This window comes from Artibeus jamaicensis, unplaced genomic scaffold (assembly GCF_021234435.1).
Source record: "Artibeus jamaicensis isolate MK-2021 breed Jamaican fruit bat unplaced genomic scaffold, CSHL_Jam_final contig_233, whole genome shotgun sequence".
NCBI classification, from domain to species: Eukaryota; Metazoa; Chordata; class Mammalia; order Chiroptera; family Phyllostomidae; genus Artibeus; species Artibeus jamaicensis.
Genome location: NW_026521486.1, coordinates 40462570 through 40477871, shown reverse-complemented (window position 1 = coordinate 40477871; position 15302 = coordinate 40462570). Strand labels below are relative to the sequence as shown.

The 15302-nt window shown below is 34.8% G+C and overlaps 1 protein-coding gene across 2 annotated transcripts in view; it reads left to right on the top strand.

Moving 5' to 3' along the window:
- CPNE8 (copine 8) overlaps positions 1 to 15302 on the top strand; it is a 183487-nt gene that overhangs the window by 148717 nt on the left and 19468 nt on the right. For both annotated transcript variants that reach the window (XM_037139711.2, XM_037139713.2), the window contains exon 16: positions 5705 to 5832. In XM_037139711.2, coding sequence (XP_036995606.1) covers positions 5705 to 5832 — 128 coding nt within the window. The remainder of the gene's footprint in view (positions 1 to 5704; positions 5833 to 15302) is intronic.

Here is a 15302-nt window from a genome sequence, read left to right as displayed (position 1 = left end):
TAACTTTTGTGTCTCAAAGGGAGGAAGACCAAAGAATGTGTGGATATTTTTAATATACCTAAAATGCATCTGACTTATAAATCTTCTATTGATAAACAGCCTCTTCTAAAATGGCATTTCAAATGTAAAGGACTAATTATAGCTAGAGTTAATCTTTTCAAATGTGAAGCAGCACTGATGGCTATAATTAATTAAGATTTAAATATACTGTAGAAGATATGATTGGAATAAAAATATGTTTCTCATTAATGTTTAATTTATATAGATATACTTTCATATTGTGTGATTGCAGATAAGCAATGTGTTGCAGTCTACCTTCAAAATAAACCCCACACAGGTAATGCTGATAGGCCCAGCCAACCTTACTCTCACCTGTACTTTCTCGTAAATAATGGGGAAATCAGTACAGGATGATGAGGCTATTATTTTAGAAAAAAATTAGGTTTTCCTAACAGAGGTACCTCCAGCCTACCCTACATGCTGTAGCATGTAGATAAACTCTCTTGTCACCCACATTTTTGTAGGTCTTTGTTTATTGTTTTTATTCTTATTACAGAAACAATGCATGATTATTGTAGGAACTGTTTAAGTGTATAAGAAAAATAGACAAAAGCGAACAATGGTAAATATTGTTCAAAATGAACAATAATACTATCTTTACTAAGGAACTACTGAGTATCAATCTAAATACTTTATACTCATTTTCTTATTTAATCTTCATGAAATTTCTGTGCAGTAAGTATATCATAGTTGTCACATTATGCCGCTCTAGCAAAAGCCCTTATATTAAATATGGAAGAAGAGTGTGCCCAAGAGTACAAAACTCAGGTCAGAGGCTCAATTTTTACTGGGGTTCCAACGGATAGGACTTGAACCCAGATCAGTCTTATTTTAGAATTCATCCTCTTGACCACTACTTAGCCGGGTTTTATGAAATACCTGTAACACTACTGCTTAGAAATGTGCTCTATTGACACCATGTTATATATTAGTATATAGAGATACTATACATAACGGTGTTCATAAAACACACATATAATATATACATGTGCATATAAATATATATGTATACACACATATATAATGGCAATGCCTGTACATATATACACATATATGTGTATGTATATACATATACACATTTCCAGAAGCTTTTAAGTGATCTTCACTTTTCTTAAATGTATGCTTTAAGAATAGTATTTTAATATTTTTATTGCTGTACTTATTGTCTATTCCATCACCCACGGTTTCAGAAAAGGTGGCTGTAGGGTTTGATTCTTTCTCCCATGAAATAGCCCACACGCCATACTCCCAATGTCATGTAAAAATGATTGTCTGTTTGGATTTTGTTTCTGGGAGCATGAATACTTCACAAAAATTTATGAAACCATGAAAATCACTCATGTGATCCTAAGTCTTAAGTGCCTCAGGAAAAAGGTCACAAGCTATTTTAAGCCTGAGAGAAAGAATAATTATGTTAATCTAAATGAGGGTTATTAATTTTCCTTCTTTGAGTTTTCCGTCACCCTTGTATATGATTTTTTTCCCTTCTCTCTCTCTCTTATCATCTCCTTTTCTGTTTTTTCTACTTCTACATGTATTCTTTGTAACCAAACTTATGCAATATTCCTGCTAAAGAAGACTTCTTCTTTACATCTTAAACTATTCTTTTAACATGAACTTATAGGATAGAGTTATACCCCTTTAAATGTATGAAAAATAGCCTCCCAAATGGATGGTGGAAACAATGATGTTGATGATGATGATGATTGTTCAACATTAATATTACCTGTTATGCCACTTTAATTTTTCGAAATAGTTTTGTTTTCTTAGAAAAGTAAGCCAGACAAGGATTAAATAAATCTCCAATGAGGTAGCCTTTTACTTGGTTTCTGCTAAAGTACTTTGTATTAACCTCATCATAACTGCAATATATATTCTGTAAATGCCAAAAGTAGCAAATACAAACACTGTAGTCACATGTCAGTCTAACACTTAGTATACCACCTAATGTTCACAAACTCACAGGTTTCCATGGGAAGAAATGTGATGTGTATTCACAACTATTAATCTCTTAATCCACATTAGGTTCAAATAATGTTTTGGGTGGCAAGGGAGGCTTTTTAAAAAATTAATTACTCCCTGTTTGGTGAGTTTCATATTAGCTCAAATGCTGAAATTGAGCTTTGCTGAATCAAAAGGATCTCGGGTAAACCAGGCTTTTCATGTGAAATAAGTATAAGAATGGATGTAATTGGATAAGAAAAGAAAGGAAAAATGTCCCAGTATTATCATGATAAGCAGTTTTGATTGTGAAATTGATGAGTCATTGCTCTCATGTCTTCATGACTCTTGATGATTCTTGTGAAGTTGGACCTGGAATAGAATATTGTGGTGCCTCAGAGGACCCATTTCTAGCAGGCATGTGGCCAGTGAGACTTAAAAGAAGGTTTTACATTGATCAGTAGAGAAATGCTACACCTGTCCAAGCACTTTCTCCTACTAAATATCTAAAAGGATTTGCATGCTTTTCACTTACTTTGGCATTTATAGGAATCTATAAATTTTCATATCTGTGTGTACCCTTTTTCTTTTAACTAGACATGAGTTTAGCAACCAAGCGTCTTTACCACTGTATGCATAATACAATAGCTCAATAGATCTTTAAAAAATTGAATAAGAGGGAGAATTCCCTCAGATTTTCCTGTAATAAGCAATCTCTGGGCAGCAACAGTTAACATTTCAAAGAGTAAAGCAATAGCCCCTGAAAGCATTTCCTTAGTGTGTTAGGCCAGCTAAGAAGTGTTGCCAGCTGCAGGTCACAAAGGAGATTGTAGGCTTCTTGTCCAGAGTTGACTCTTAACTCCCAGTTACAATCCCTTAGGGGGTCAGGTGGAAGGAAAATGGGGGAAAGCTGGACACCTTCCCCACTTTAGTCTCCACAGTAGAATTATTGCTATTTTGAATTCAGTTCTATATATATTTCTGTGTTCTACAAATTGACATGCATGGTTTTATAAATGGAAAAGGTTGTTAATTAAAAACAAAGTATGCAACAGAGCATTTATTGCTGTCTTCATTCATGTAAAACAGAATTAAATGCTCTTATTTTCAAAACATCCTGTATTTTTGGGGGCGGGTGGGGGGCTAGATCCAGATGTAAGCTTCTTTTAATTTGTTTTAACAAGCAAAAACTAATTCCCAAGATAATTATTTTATGAAATGAGTTTTTAAAAGAGACTTAAAAATATTTTTATAACCCATTACAATATTGTCATTAAGAGGAAAATCTCACTTTAATATTTGTAAATTATTTTAAATAATTCTGATGTAATGCAAAGCATATATTTAAGAAAATGTATAATTTTATGTAATAAAGTATTTTTATAATTCATGACATATGAGGAAAACTTAGAGCAGTGTTTTATGTAACTAGAACTAATACAGAAATCTGTGCTTCAGATATTTCATAACGATGAAGAGAACATCCAGTACTCATCTTTACATTAATAAAAATGAAATGGAGAGAAAAATGGCGGCCTTGTAATTTCAATTTTAGAGACACAGGGGAAGTATAAACCGCCATTCAAATGTTAAAAAGACTATAAAAAAGAAGCACAGAATTATCCTGGTTTGTAATTTTTCCCTCAAGGAAGCTATATAACACATTTTAATGCAAAAAAAGAATAATTAATTTTAATTTTAATTATCTTTGTACCTTATCAAGGGAAAAGAACAGTGTAAAATTTTACTTAAAGGAAGGTTAAATAAGTCAGAGCAGATTAACATCAAAACCAGCACGAACCGCCTTGTGCTAAAATACCAATCAATTACCATAACCAATTTTATAATATAAAGAAGTCTTTTATTATTTTTATGTTTTTAAACATTTACATGAGGTTTCATTAATAAAAAGTTTGAAGAAAAAAGAAAATAAACAAGAAAAAGTGGATATAACTCCTCTCACAAGTGGCAAGGCTGAAGTGGTCCATAACATCTGTTTAGCTTCCTCGGGTCTCCATCCTTCAGAATGCCCAGGAATTCATAACGTGGTGGCAGAGAGGTGGGGAAGACATTGGGCTCTGGGGTCAGACTGCGTGCGTTCGGATACTGGCTCTGTTCACCGCATTGTGTGACTTCGGGGCACATTATTTAAAGTCTCAGTGCCTTTGTTTCTTCATGTGTAAAGTGGAAATAATGACATGATTTTATCTACATTTTTAGACTTGTTATAAAAACTACGTAATATATATAAATATTTGATATAAAGCTTGGTGTATAGAAGTCAACAATTTCAGTTATAAATTCACAGTTACTTGTGATTATTCAGGTAAAAACATACATGCAATGTTAAATATAGTTACTGCCCTTAGTGTTTTAAAATATATTCACAAATTTCATTTACGTCTCCTCTCACCTTCCAGAGGTGGAGCCTAATGCCCCTTCCTTGGAGTGGGCACTGTACTTAGTGTCTCATTTCTAACCAATAGATTAAAGTAGAAGTATTGGTATGCAACTTATGAGACCAGCTTATGAAGGCGTTGGGACTTCCTCCTTGCTTTTTCCATGGGGTTCTTCATTCTGAGGAAGTTAGCTGCCGTGTTGTGAGGACACTCAAGCAGCCCTATGGGGAGTTCCTGTTGGCCTCCCACCAACAGCAGCATAAGTGAGCCTTCCAGGATGCAGATCTTCTGGACAAGCGTTCTGATCCCCAGGGGTACCTCATGACTGTGAACTTGTGAGAGATGCTTAGCAAGAACCACCTGGCTAAGGTGCTCCTGGATTCCTAACACCCCCGAAATGTGTGAACTAATAAATTTTTATTATTTTAACCCACTAATTTTGGGATAATTTGCTGCATAGAAATAGATAACTAATACATTGCCTTATTTGTGTTATCTGTGGAATCCGGACCAGGAAAATTAAACCTAATAAAATAGAGTATTGAAAGTATGAAAAAGCGAGAGCAGGTCTCCAGGTTTAAAGTTGCCCCTCTGGGTGCTGTCTTTCAGAACAAGTCCTTGGTGACAAGCTCCCTTTCCCTTGAACAATGTGGATATGTTTCTTTGATTCTTTTCCTTTGCCTTTGCTTTGATATTTCTGACACCAAATTGCATTCCCTCTGACCCCTTCTCCAGTGGTGTTGTCAGGTGTATCTTGAAGCTGTGTGTGTGGCAGATGGTTTACATTTTTCTTTCTATGAAGAGAAACCGAACAGACAACATTTATTATTTCTTGATTTTAACATATCACTGCAGAAACTTGAAAAATATACAATAGTTTAAAGAGTGGAATAAAAGTCTCCAATTATATAACCATTCAGTATTAACTACCCAAAATATTTTATTTACTACTTTTCAGAATTTTTGTATGTTCATGCTGACATGTACAAGACCTGTGTAAAATGAAGACGTTATTAATTACAGAATGTGATATTTAGTTCTCAAGATTATTTAGAATCATCTCCTGCCATTGTTTTGAAATGTATCTATTTTTAATTATTGTACACATTCTAGTATCATATCACACTCCATGTAATACATTGCAATCTAATGTTGACCACTTAACTTTTGCTGTTATAAATATATAAATGAGTATTCCAGAAAATTCTTTATGAGTATCAGTGTTTGTTATTCTTTTTTCAGTTGATCTTTACAGACACTATTAATTTTTTTTTTACTGTTTTTTTGCCTGTAATGTTCTACAGAATGGGAACCCTCAAAACCCCTACTGCGATGGCATCGAGGGCGTCATGGAGGCTTACTACAGGAGTCTGAAGTCGGTACAGCTGTACGGGCCAACCAACTTTGCTCCCGTAATCAATCATGTAGCCAGGTAAGGGAAGTCCACGAGATATTTCTTTTAGTGTACTGGACCACAGTGAAATCACAACATTGCTGTTAAAATGACCTTGCAGGTGAAAGTCTTTCCTTTTTACCTTCAAGAAAGTGAGGAATTTCAACATATAGTAGAAAGTCTCCTATGAGCTGATATGACACTTTGCTAAACTTTACGTCAACATCTCAAGTGAAGAAACATATACTGGGTTATGTTAGGACTTGCATTAGTTTAACCAAAGAAAATTTCCTTTCTTTGAAAAGGTGTGTGTGAGAGCAATAACAAGATCAGTCATGATCTGAGCTGTGTATATTATTCATATCTAGTGTTATATTCCATAGTAGCAGAGAAGTAATAAGAACTGAATCCCATGAAGATGACTATTCCTTTCAATGATATGTAGAGCACATTATTTTCACCTTTCTGAAATTAATGTAACAGTTAATGTTCTAAATCCCCAGAGCTCTACCTGTGTATAATGCAGTTTTAAGGTCAGAATATAATTGCTTATGATTCCAAGTACATGGTCTAGCAAAAAGTTTCATGTAAAAATGTATTTATATTTGTTTATCATTTTTTCATTAGTGCATAAATAAATTAGACATCATATCTTAAATACTTATAAGTTTGGCCCTGGCTACTGTGGCTCAGTGGATTGAGTGTCAGCCTGTGAACCAGAGGGTCACTGGTTCAATTCCTAGTCTAGGGCACATGCCTGGGTTGTGGGCCAGGTCCCCAGTATGGGGCACGTGAGAGGCAACCACACATTGATCTTCCTCTTCCCCTCTCTCCCTTATTTCCCATTTCTAAAAATAAATTAAGGTCTAAACAAAAAAGAAAAGAAGAAAAGAAAAACTTGCAAGTTTGGTTTAATCCACTTGTAAATCTTCAGAAAACTTGCCTAATGTTTAAGTAATATAAAAAAAGTATACTCACATTTCTTGCCCTGGCCAACGTGGCTCAGTTGGTTGGAGGATCATAGGGTAACTGAAAGGTTGCTGGTTGCTTAACTGAAAGTTTGCGAGTTCCATTCCTTGTCAGGGCACATGCCTAGGTTGTGGTGTTCTATTCCTGGTCCAGGCACGTGATCCCCAGTCTGGGCACATAAAATCCCAGTCTGGGTGTGTGCTGGAGGCAACCCGTCAATTCTTCTCTTTCGCCTTTATGTTTCTTTCTTTCCTTTTCTCTCTCTCTTCCTTTCTCTCTAAAAGCAATGGAAAAATGTCCTCAGGTGAGAATTAGAAAAAAAAAAAAAAAGAATAGCTTTTGTGTCCTTCCTAATATGTAACCAGCACTTGAAAAATGACTGTGTTCAGATCAGTTTATAATGCACAATGCAATGTGAAACCTCAGTTCTCCGAAGGTTCCAGTACTTTTACCATTTCTCCATTGGACATCAGGAGCACTTAAATGTGTTTTAGTTTTCCTTATCTGGGGCATAGACAAGACACTAAAATAACTCTGCACCCGGGGCTGACCTCGGTGGACTCCACTGGGGCTCCAGTGAGGTTCCACCTCAGTCTGAAAAGGATGTATCAATAACTACTCTGAGTGTGACCCTTTACCTCAGGCATACAAACATTTTTATCCACAGTCTGTACTGTTATAAATTTTACATCTCAGCTCTGGATATATACAACGTCTTTAAAAAAGATTAAGAAATAATACTTATTCCTATCCCATGGTATCTTATTCTTTTATTAAATTTGTTTGTAATGCAGGTCTTGACCCACAAAATTGATTTCAAAATTCACTAATGGGTCACTACCTGTAATTGATTTCCACAAAATTGATTTTAAAATTCACTAATGGGTCACTACCTGTAATTTGAAAAGGACTTCCTAGCTTATTGCATTAGCCTGTATAAGGAGTGTTATCTGTACTCTATTTTTCTAGTCTTTTTTATGGCTTTCAAATAAAGGAGAATCAAAATAATATTAATGAACATAAATTATAGTTGGTTCTCACTCTTTCTGTCATATACTAGCATACAGATCATTGTTTTATATTGAAAGATAAGAGAAAACGATAGGACTTATTTTGTGTTCACTCATGCTAGTTATAGATGTTCTCAGCATCACTTACTACTTTATTTTCTGTTTTTGCCCTTGTATATCTAGTATAAATGTTAAACTTTTGGATAGGAATTTCTAGGTGCGCTTCTATATGCCATTTAAAATATAGGCTCCACACTGTCCTATTAGCATTTTTTGTGTTCGATCCAGCATTTTTTAAATTCAGAAGTGTAGAGGTCATTGCCACCTAACACTTTCAGGCTCTTTGGAAATAAACTGTGATCTATTAATTCTTTATTATTATTTGTTCATGCCAGAAGATAGGAAACACAGTAAATGGTGGGTCTTGGGGAATCATCTGTTCCTGCCAGTACAATCTGAAATTTCTTATATCTATTTCTTGTTATAACTCTCTGTAAGAAATGTCTTTCTCTTTCCTTTTATCTTTGAGAGTTTTGTTTAATTTTTATTTTTAAGCTTTTATTAAGACAGGTATTTTCTCTGTGGTCCAAAATGATTACTTCCCAAAATTTATCAACTAAAATAAAGGTTACTATTTGTTTCTAAATCAAGAGAAGGACACCATAGTTACAGTGTGCATGACCTCCACGTAAAATTCCTTGTGCGTTTTGCCACATGTAAATGAATTTCGAGAGTACTTCACCACGCCCATCCTACGGAGGTTAAGTGCTCAACGAGTGTCTAGTACAGTCTATGTGTGTAAAAGTATTTGTCATTAAAAAATTTTTTTTGTACAGTCAAAAGCAAATACATTTTTTTAACTTTCTTATTTGCTTGATTTTTCCCTTTAAAAAGGTATGTTTTCTTTATTGGTAAAGCTTAGTTTTTTATGATAGCTTTCTATAAGCATTATGATGATATTTATTGTTTCGTAGCATGCTTATTTTCAGAAATAAAACTTATGTCATAACACTATTGGTTTTGGAGATAATATTAATGAGATAATGTGAAATAGTGAAGAACAAAGACATCAAGTCTGTGAACCTTTAAGGTTTTATGTGCTAATCTGAGGCTTTCAAGCCCCCATCTCTAATTTTTTACCTTTGTACTCCTTATTTTACAGAGTTGTCCAGAGAACAGTCTTTTCGATAATGTAGAAAATAACCTACTCGGCATCATTGATGCCTGGCACAAATTTGGGTTCAAACACTTTAGTCTGGTACTCAAGAATTTTCAGTATCTCATTGCCACCCACCCATCCAACCTCATTTCTCTCCACGTCCTCCCAAATACAGTGCACTTCCAGTCATAAAGAATCACTGCTTCTGGGCTATGATGTCTTTCTAAGTGTACCTCTACCACAGCTCTCACTAATAGATAGGTTCCTCTCCATTGTTACACATAGATCTTTTGAAAATCGAAGAGAGGAATTGTGATTTAATCTCACAATGCTTTGCTTTATACCAAAAAATCCACATCTGTTTGTGTAATTGAATACTGTGTGTACCATATATTATGAGTATACTTTAATGAGCTTATAATAGGAAACTAAAGAAACACTTTATGGTAATACTTAGTCAGCCTTCATGAGCTGTGAAAAGTGTAATAGGGATTAGTTCCTACCATATCAGTCAGGGGTCTCAGGAGAAGTGGAACCAATAGGGTATATAGGTAATGAGATTCTGTTTAAAGGATCGGCTTGTGCAATGGTATGTGTTAGCAAGTTAGAAAGTCGTGGGGAAAGCTGGCAGGTTGGAAACTCAGGCAGAATTAGATATTGTTGGAATCTTGAGTCTCAATTGCTTTTGCTTTTAAACTAGTTTTATTAGGACTTTAACTGATTTGACAAGGCCCACCACATTGTCAGGGGAAGTTTTATTTAAAGTCATCTAATTGCAGATGTTAACTACATCTCCAAATACCTTCACAGAAATACCTTCTCGAGGGTTTGACTCAATAATTGGATATTATAGCCTAGACAAGTTTACACATAAGAGTAACCATCACATATCTCAAAAGAAATATATTACTATTTTGTTGTAAATCAAAACCAAATTAAAAATCAGAGAATACTTTTAGGTACCTGTGGAAATGGGGCTTTTGTGGTACCTAAAGAAAAGTATTTCCTGAGACCTACACAGCAAGATGTGACTCTGTGGAATGGGTTATTAAAGTGCAGTTCAGCCTAGCATCCAGCTAGCCTAGCTTGTGTTTCTGGTTGTAGTCCATTTCAGCCTCCCTCCTGGAGCTTGTGTGTGGAGTGGCATGGCCATGGGTCCTGTGGCTGATAGGAGAGAGGACCTGCAAACACATGGGGCGAGTGCAGGTTGCATGGGGGAGAGAGAGAGAGAGAGAGAGAGCGCACAATTCCTTTTCCCCCTGGAATTACGAGACAGAGGAGGTGCTTTCTCAAAATAACCAACCAATTCCCAGACTTTCAAAAGCTTCAGGTGGATCCACCTCCCAACTAATCCTTCTTTCCCCAGGCAAGACTGATAAGCTTCTCTGGTCCAGCACCTCCCCCTTGAACCCTTTGGATTTCTGTTGCACTTGTTCCTGCCTCTCCCCATTCCCTCTTGGTTATCTGGTACTGGAGGCAGGGAGGGAGGGCTACTAATTCTCCTGGCAGAGAAAGGCTGAAGTCCTCTGGGGTGTGAAGCTATAGCCTTTTGGCTAGCAGGCAGGCTGGTGCTTGTCAGTTTATTAAATTCAGTGTCTAGTTTTCTTTGCTGTCCTTTTCTAGCTAAATACTGCTGGTAACACTTTCATACATGAACTTACTAACCTATTATCTATAACACTATGTTTAAATCTCAATAATTAACAACAATAGGAAAAATGTTAAGGAAATTATGTGTTTACAGATATGTAGTTTGAGGAAAATAGAGGTTTACTCATCCCCTGGTTAGCCTCAATCTCCCCTTGGATATGGCAATTACCATTTTTGCATTTCTGTTCAGGTCATTTTTTTCAAAGGTTTATTTTTATATAGACTACCACCTCAATAATTTCAAATTATTTGGAGTATATTTTGTTGGTATATTTCCCCAATTTATTATTTCATTAATACACCAATGAGAATGATCAATTCTCTTTTCAGTCTGTCATTTGTTTCCTGTGCATAACCAGTTACTTTGTGAGACAATCACATTCCAGTTTTTAAGACGGATTTATCAATTTGTAACTATCGACTAGATTTATTTTTCTTTTCCTGATATTGAGAAAGGTCAAGGTTTAGCTTGATCATCAGCTAAAATTTATTTTCATTTTTCAGAAGATAATATTTGTTTATTTTGGAATTTTCATAGCTAATTTTAAAATAAATCCAAGTACTGTGCTATATTTTATCTCTTTCATCTGCAGATCAATAATAATAAAGTCAAAATGACAATCATGATTGAACCCAAAGTCTGCCTCAGGCAATAGGCTCAAGCTATAATGTGGTTTATTTTATTTATTTTGATCTAAACCACTCTAAAACTTGACAGTAGTGTTATTGTTCCCATTTTCCTGATGACCAGGTGGACATGTAGTGGCCATTCATGGTGGAGCTAAGCTCCAAACAGAACAATCTGATTCCAAATCATTGTATCTTATACACTGAAACCTTTTTGTCTCTGCTGCAGAGGTAAAAATGCACCAAAGAAAGTGCCACAAAACTACCTATTATGGATACAGTGGTCACTTCAGCACACTGCCAAAAATCGTTTGAGTAACAACTTAGGAACATAACAGTTTATGGTGTTACTTTGTTTGGGACTATTTAATGTATCCCTTTACTTAGTATTAAAGATTTAATTCATTGTGTATGTCAAAATTAAACTACTTACATAAAACATTTTCAAGTCAGTTTCTTACCTGGTATTGTTGTCCTCTCTATTCCCGTGAACTGGTATGAGCGGAAAGAATATTTCACAAATCTAAGCCGACCATTTGTGAGTTTATGAAAACAATCCCAGAAACTTACTTGACAGAGTCCGAAGAAATGTGTTTGAATTACAAAGTCCTGACAAAGTTAACCTCTCTTCAGATTTGTCATAATAATAATAAAATGTAAATTATAGATTTTCTATGTTTGAAAAAGACAACAGGCTTTCAATATTAAGAGTTTTAATTATACAATTTGTAAAAGGATCAACCATTAAGTTCCTTTGTGAAGCAGGTTATTTAAAATGCAATTTGAATCCACATTATCTGTATATCCATGTTACCTTTCTGAAGATTGGGATATGATCGGCCTCTGCTTTCTACTTTTACACAGCTATAGCATTTATATTATTTTTTCATAAACATAGAATACTTTTAGTACAAGATGTGATTTCATTTGAAATTTAGGTTAACTTGTGAAGTGCAACCATGTGAGAATGTGTAGAGCACATGCAATACAAATGATGAGTAGTTTGAGATGATTTCTGGTGCCGATGGTTATAAAGATGAAGATGATTGAGTAGTTCTCATGTAGAATGTAATTTATTTTCAAAGCAGTTTATCTAAGCAGTAGTGAGAGCCACACAATGAACTCATGTATCGTTCTGCAGCATTAACTTTTCTCAAAGTTAAGAAAAATGAATACAAGACCTTTATTTTAAAGTAAAATGAAAAATTCCTATGAAATTCCTAGTTTACTGTATCTGCTTTAGCATCAAGTCCTAACTCTCTTTGTAGTATGAACATATTCTCCTGTTCTTTTTGGTATACTTTCTAATGATTCAGAAGGAAACCAAAATGTAAGTGGATTAAACTCACCAATAGAAAAACAGAGTTGGTGAAGTTTAAGAAAAAAACAAGTCCAACCATATGCTCTCTATTAAAAAACTTAACTTATATCTAAAGAGCTACATCGGTTGAATGTGAAGGGATAAAAAAAGAAATCCCATTCGAATGGTAATCAAAAGAGAGTAGGCAGGAGTGTCTATATTTTTATCAGACAAAGTAGACTTTAAGTCAAAAACAGTCACAGGAGACCTCACCGCTGTAGTTCAGTTGGTTGGGCATCATCCCACAAGCCAAAAGTTCATTGTTTGATTCCCAGTCAGGGTAGATGCCTGGGTTGCAGGCCTGGTCCCTGGTTGGGTGCATATGTGAAAAGCAACTAATTTATTTTCTCTCACACATCAGTGTTTCTCTCCTACTCTGTCTCCCTTCCCCTATCACTAAAAATAAATAAATAAAATCTTTAAATTAAAAAAAACTCTGTCACAGGAGACAGAGAAGGTCATTACAGAATAAAAGGATCATTTTATGTGAGAATGCACAAACACACACATACACATACACATTCAGCCTTAAATAAAGAGCACCTGCCATTTGCAACAATGTGGATGAAACTGAAGGATGCTATGCTAGGTATAATGAGCAAGACTTAAAAAGAAAAACACTGAATGTTCTCAATTATATGTGAAAAAATTTAAAGTTGAATACACAGAAGCAAATGGACTAGAATGGTGGTTAACAATGGGGGGGGTAAAAAAATGGGGAGATCTTGGTCAAAGGGTACAAAGTTGTTTTATGTAGGAAGCATAGATCTAGAGATGTAATGTGTCACTATAGTTAATACCATATTGAATACTAGAAATTTGCTAACAGGGTCAATTTCAGGTGCACTGATCACAAAAAAATATATGGCAACTATGTGGTAAGACAGTCTGCTGATTAACTTGACTAATAATCATTTCACTAGGTTCTATACCTTAGATAAGTACAGCCTTCATTAAAAAGAATAAATAATTTTAACATTGTCAATTCTTGGAGGAAGACAGTAATTACAAATATGTATGCACCTAACAGAAAAATACCAAAATATATAAGCACAAATTGACATATCTGAGATGAGAAATAGATAGCAGTGCAATAATATTAGACTTCACTGCTAGATCTAAATGGACCTAATGGAGATGTCAGAATGTCCATTTGACAGAAGTGGAATTCACATTCTTTTCAAGCACACATGGAATATTTTCTAGGATAGATCACACAATAGTCACAAACAAGTTTGAACATATTTAATAAGATTGAAATCATTCCAATATATCTTTTTTGACCAAAATAGAAAAAAACCTATCAATCAGTAACAAACAGGAAATCAGGAGTACTCACAAATAAATGCAACTTACTATAACATTGAATGACCATTGGGTCAAAAAAGAAATCAAAAGGAAATGGAAATTAGAAAATATTTTGAGACAAATTAAAATGGAAATACAACATGCCAAAATTATGGGATTCAGCAAAAGCAGCCCTAAGAGGCAAGTTGAAAGTGATAAGCACCATTTTCTTAAAAAAGGAAAATCTCAACCAACCTACCATTACATCTGAAGGATCTAGAAAAAGAAGAACAAACTAAGCCCCAGTTAGCAGAGGAAAGAAATAATGGTTTGAGTAGAAATAAAAGAAGTCGAGAATAAAAAACAATAGAAAAAAGACAAAACTCAGAGTTATTTTTTTTTAAAGAAACAAAATTGACAAACCCTTAGCTAGACTAAGAAAAGAAGAGTCAAGTGAAATCAGAAATGGAAGAGGAGACATGAAACTGGTGCCACAGAAGTAAATTATTAACAATTTATTAACAAAGGACTGTTATTAACAATTGTATTTCCACAAATTGGACCACTTAGAAGAGGAGAAATTCCTAGAAACATACAACCTACCAAAAATGAATTCAGAAGAAATAGCAAGCCCTGTACGGACAAAAACAAGGAGATTGAATCAGTAATCAAAAACCTGCTAATAGAGAAAACCCAGGAACATATGTATACATATGTGAATTTTACTGTTTAAAAAAGTATTCGTACAAATCTTTCTTAATCTCTTCCAAAAGAATAGAAGGAGTACTTCCAAACTTATTTTATGATGCCAGCATCACCCTGATACCAAAGACAGAGAGACCACCAGAAAATATCCTCGATTACAACGGAATGGTGGTTGCCAGAGGGGAAGGAAAGTGGGGGGATGGGGAACATATTTGGTAAAGGGGGTCAAATATAGGGTAACAGAAGGAAACTAACCTGTGGTTGGTACAGACATCAAATTACTATATTTTACACCTGAAATTGGTGTAGCACTACCAAGCTTCTTGATATTGGTTTTGTCAATGATTTCTTGGGTGTGACACCAAAATCACAAGCAACAAAACCAAAAATACATAGACAAGTAGGACTACATCAAATTAAAAAGCTTTTACACAGTAAGAGAAAATGAAATAAAATGGAACCTCTGGAAAGTGAGAAAATATCTGTGAACTATATAGCTGACAGGGGTTAAGTTTCAAAATACATAACTCCTAGAACTCAAAAGCATAAGAAAAATAATCCAATTTAAAAAATGTGCAAAGGACTTGCATAGACATTTCTCCAAAGAAGACATAGAAATGGCCAGCAGCTGTATGCAAAGATGCTCAACATCGCTAATCAGGAAAATGCAAATCGAAACCACAGTGAGCCACTATCACCTCACACTTTCTAGGATAGCTATATTATGTAATGGTTAAAAGAT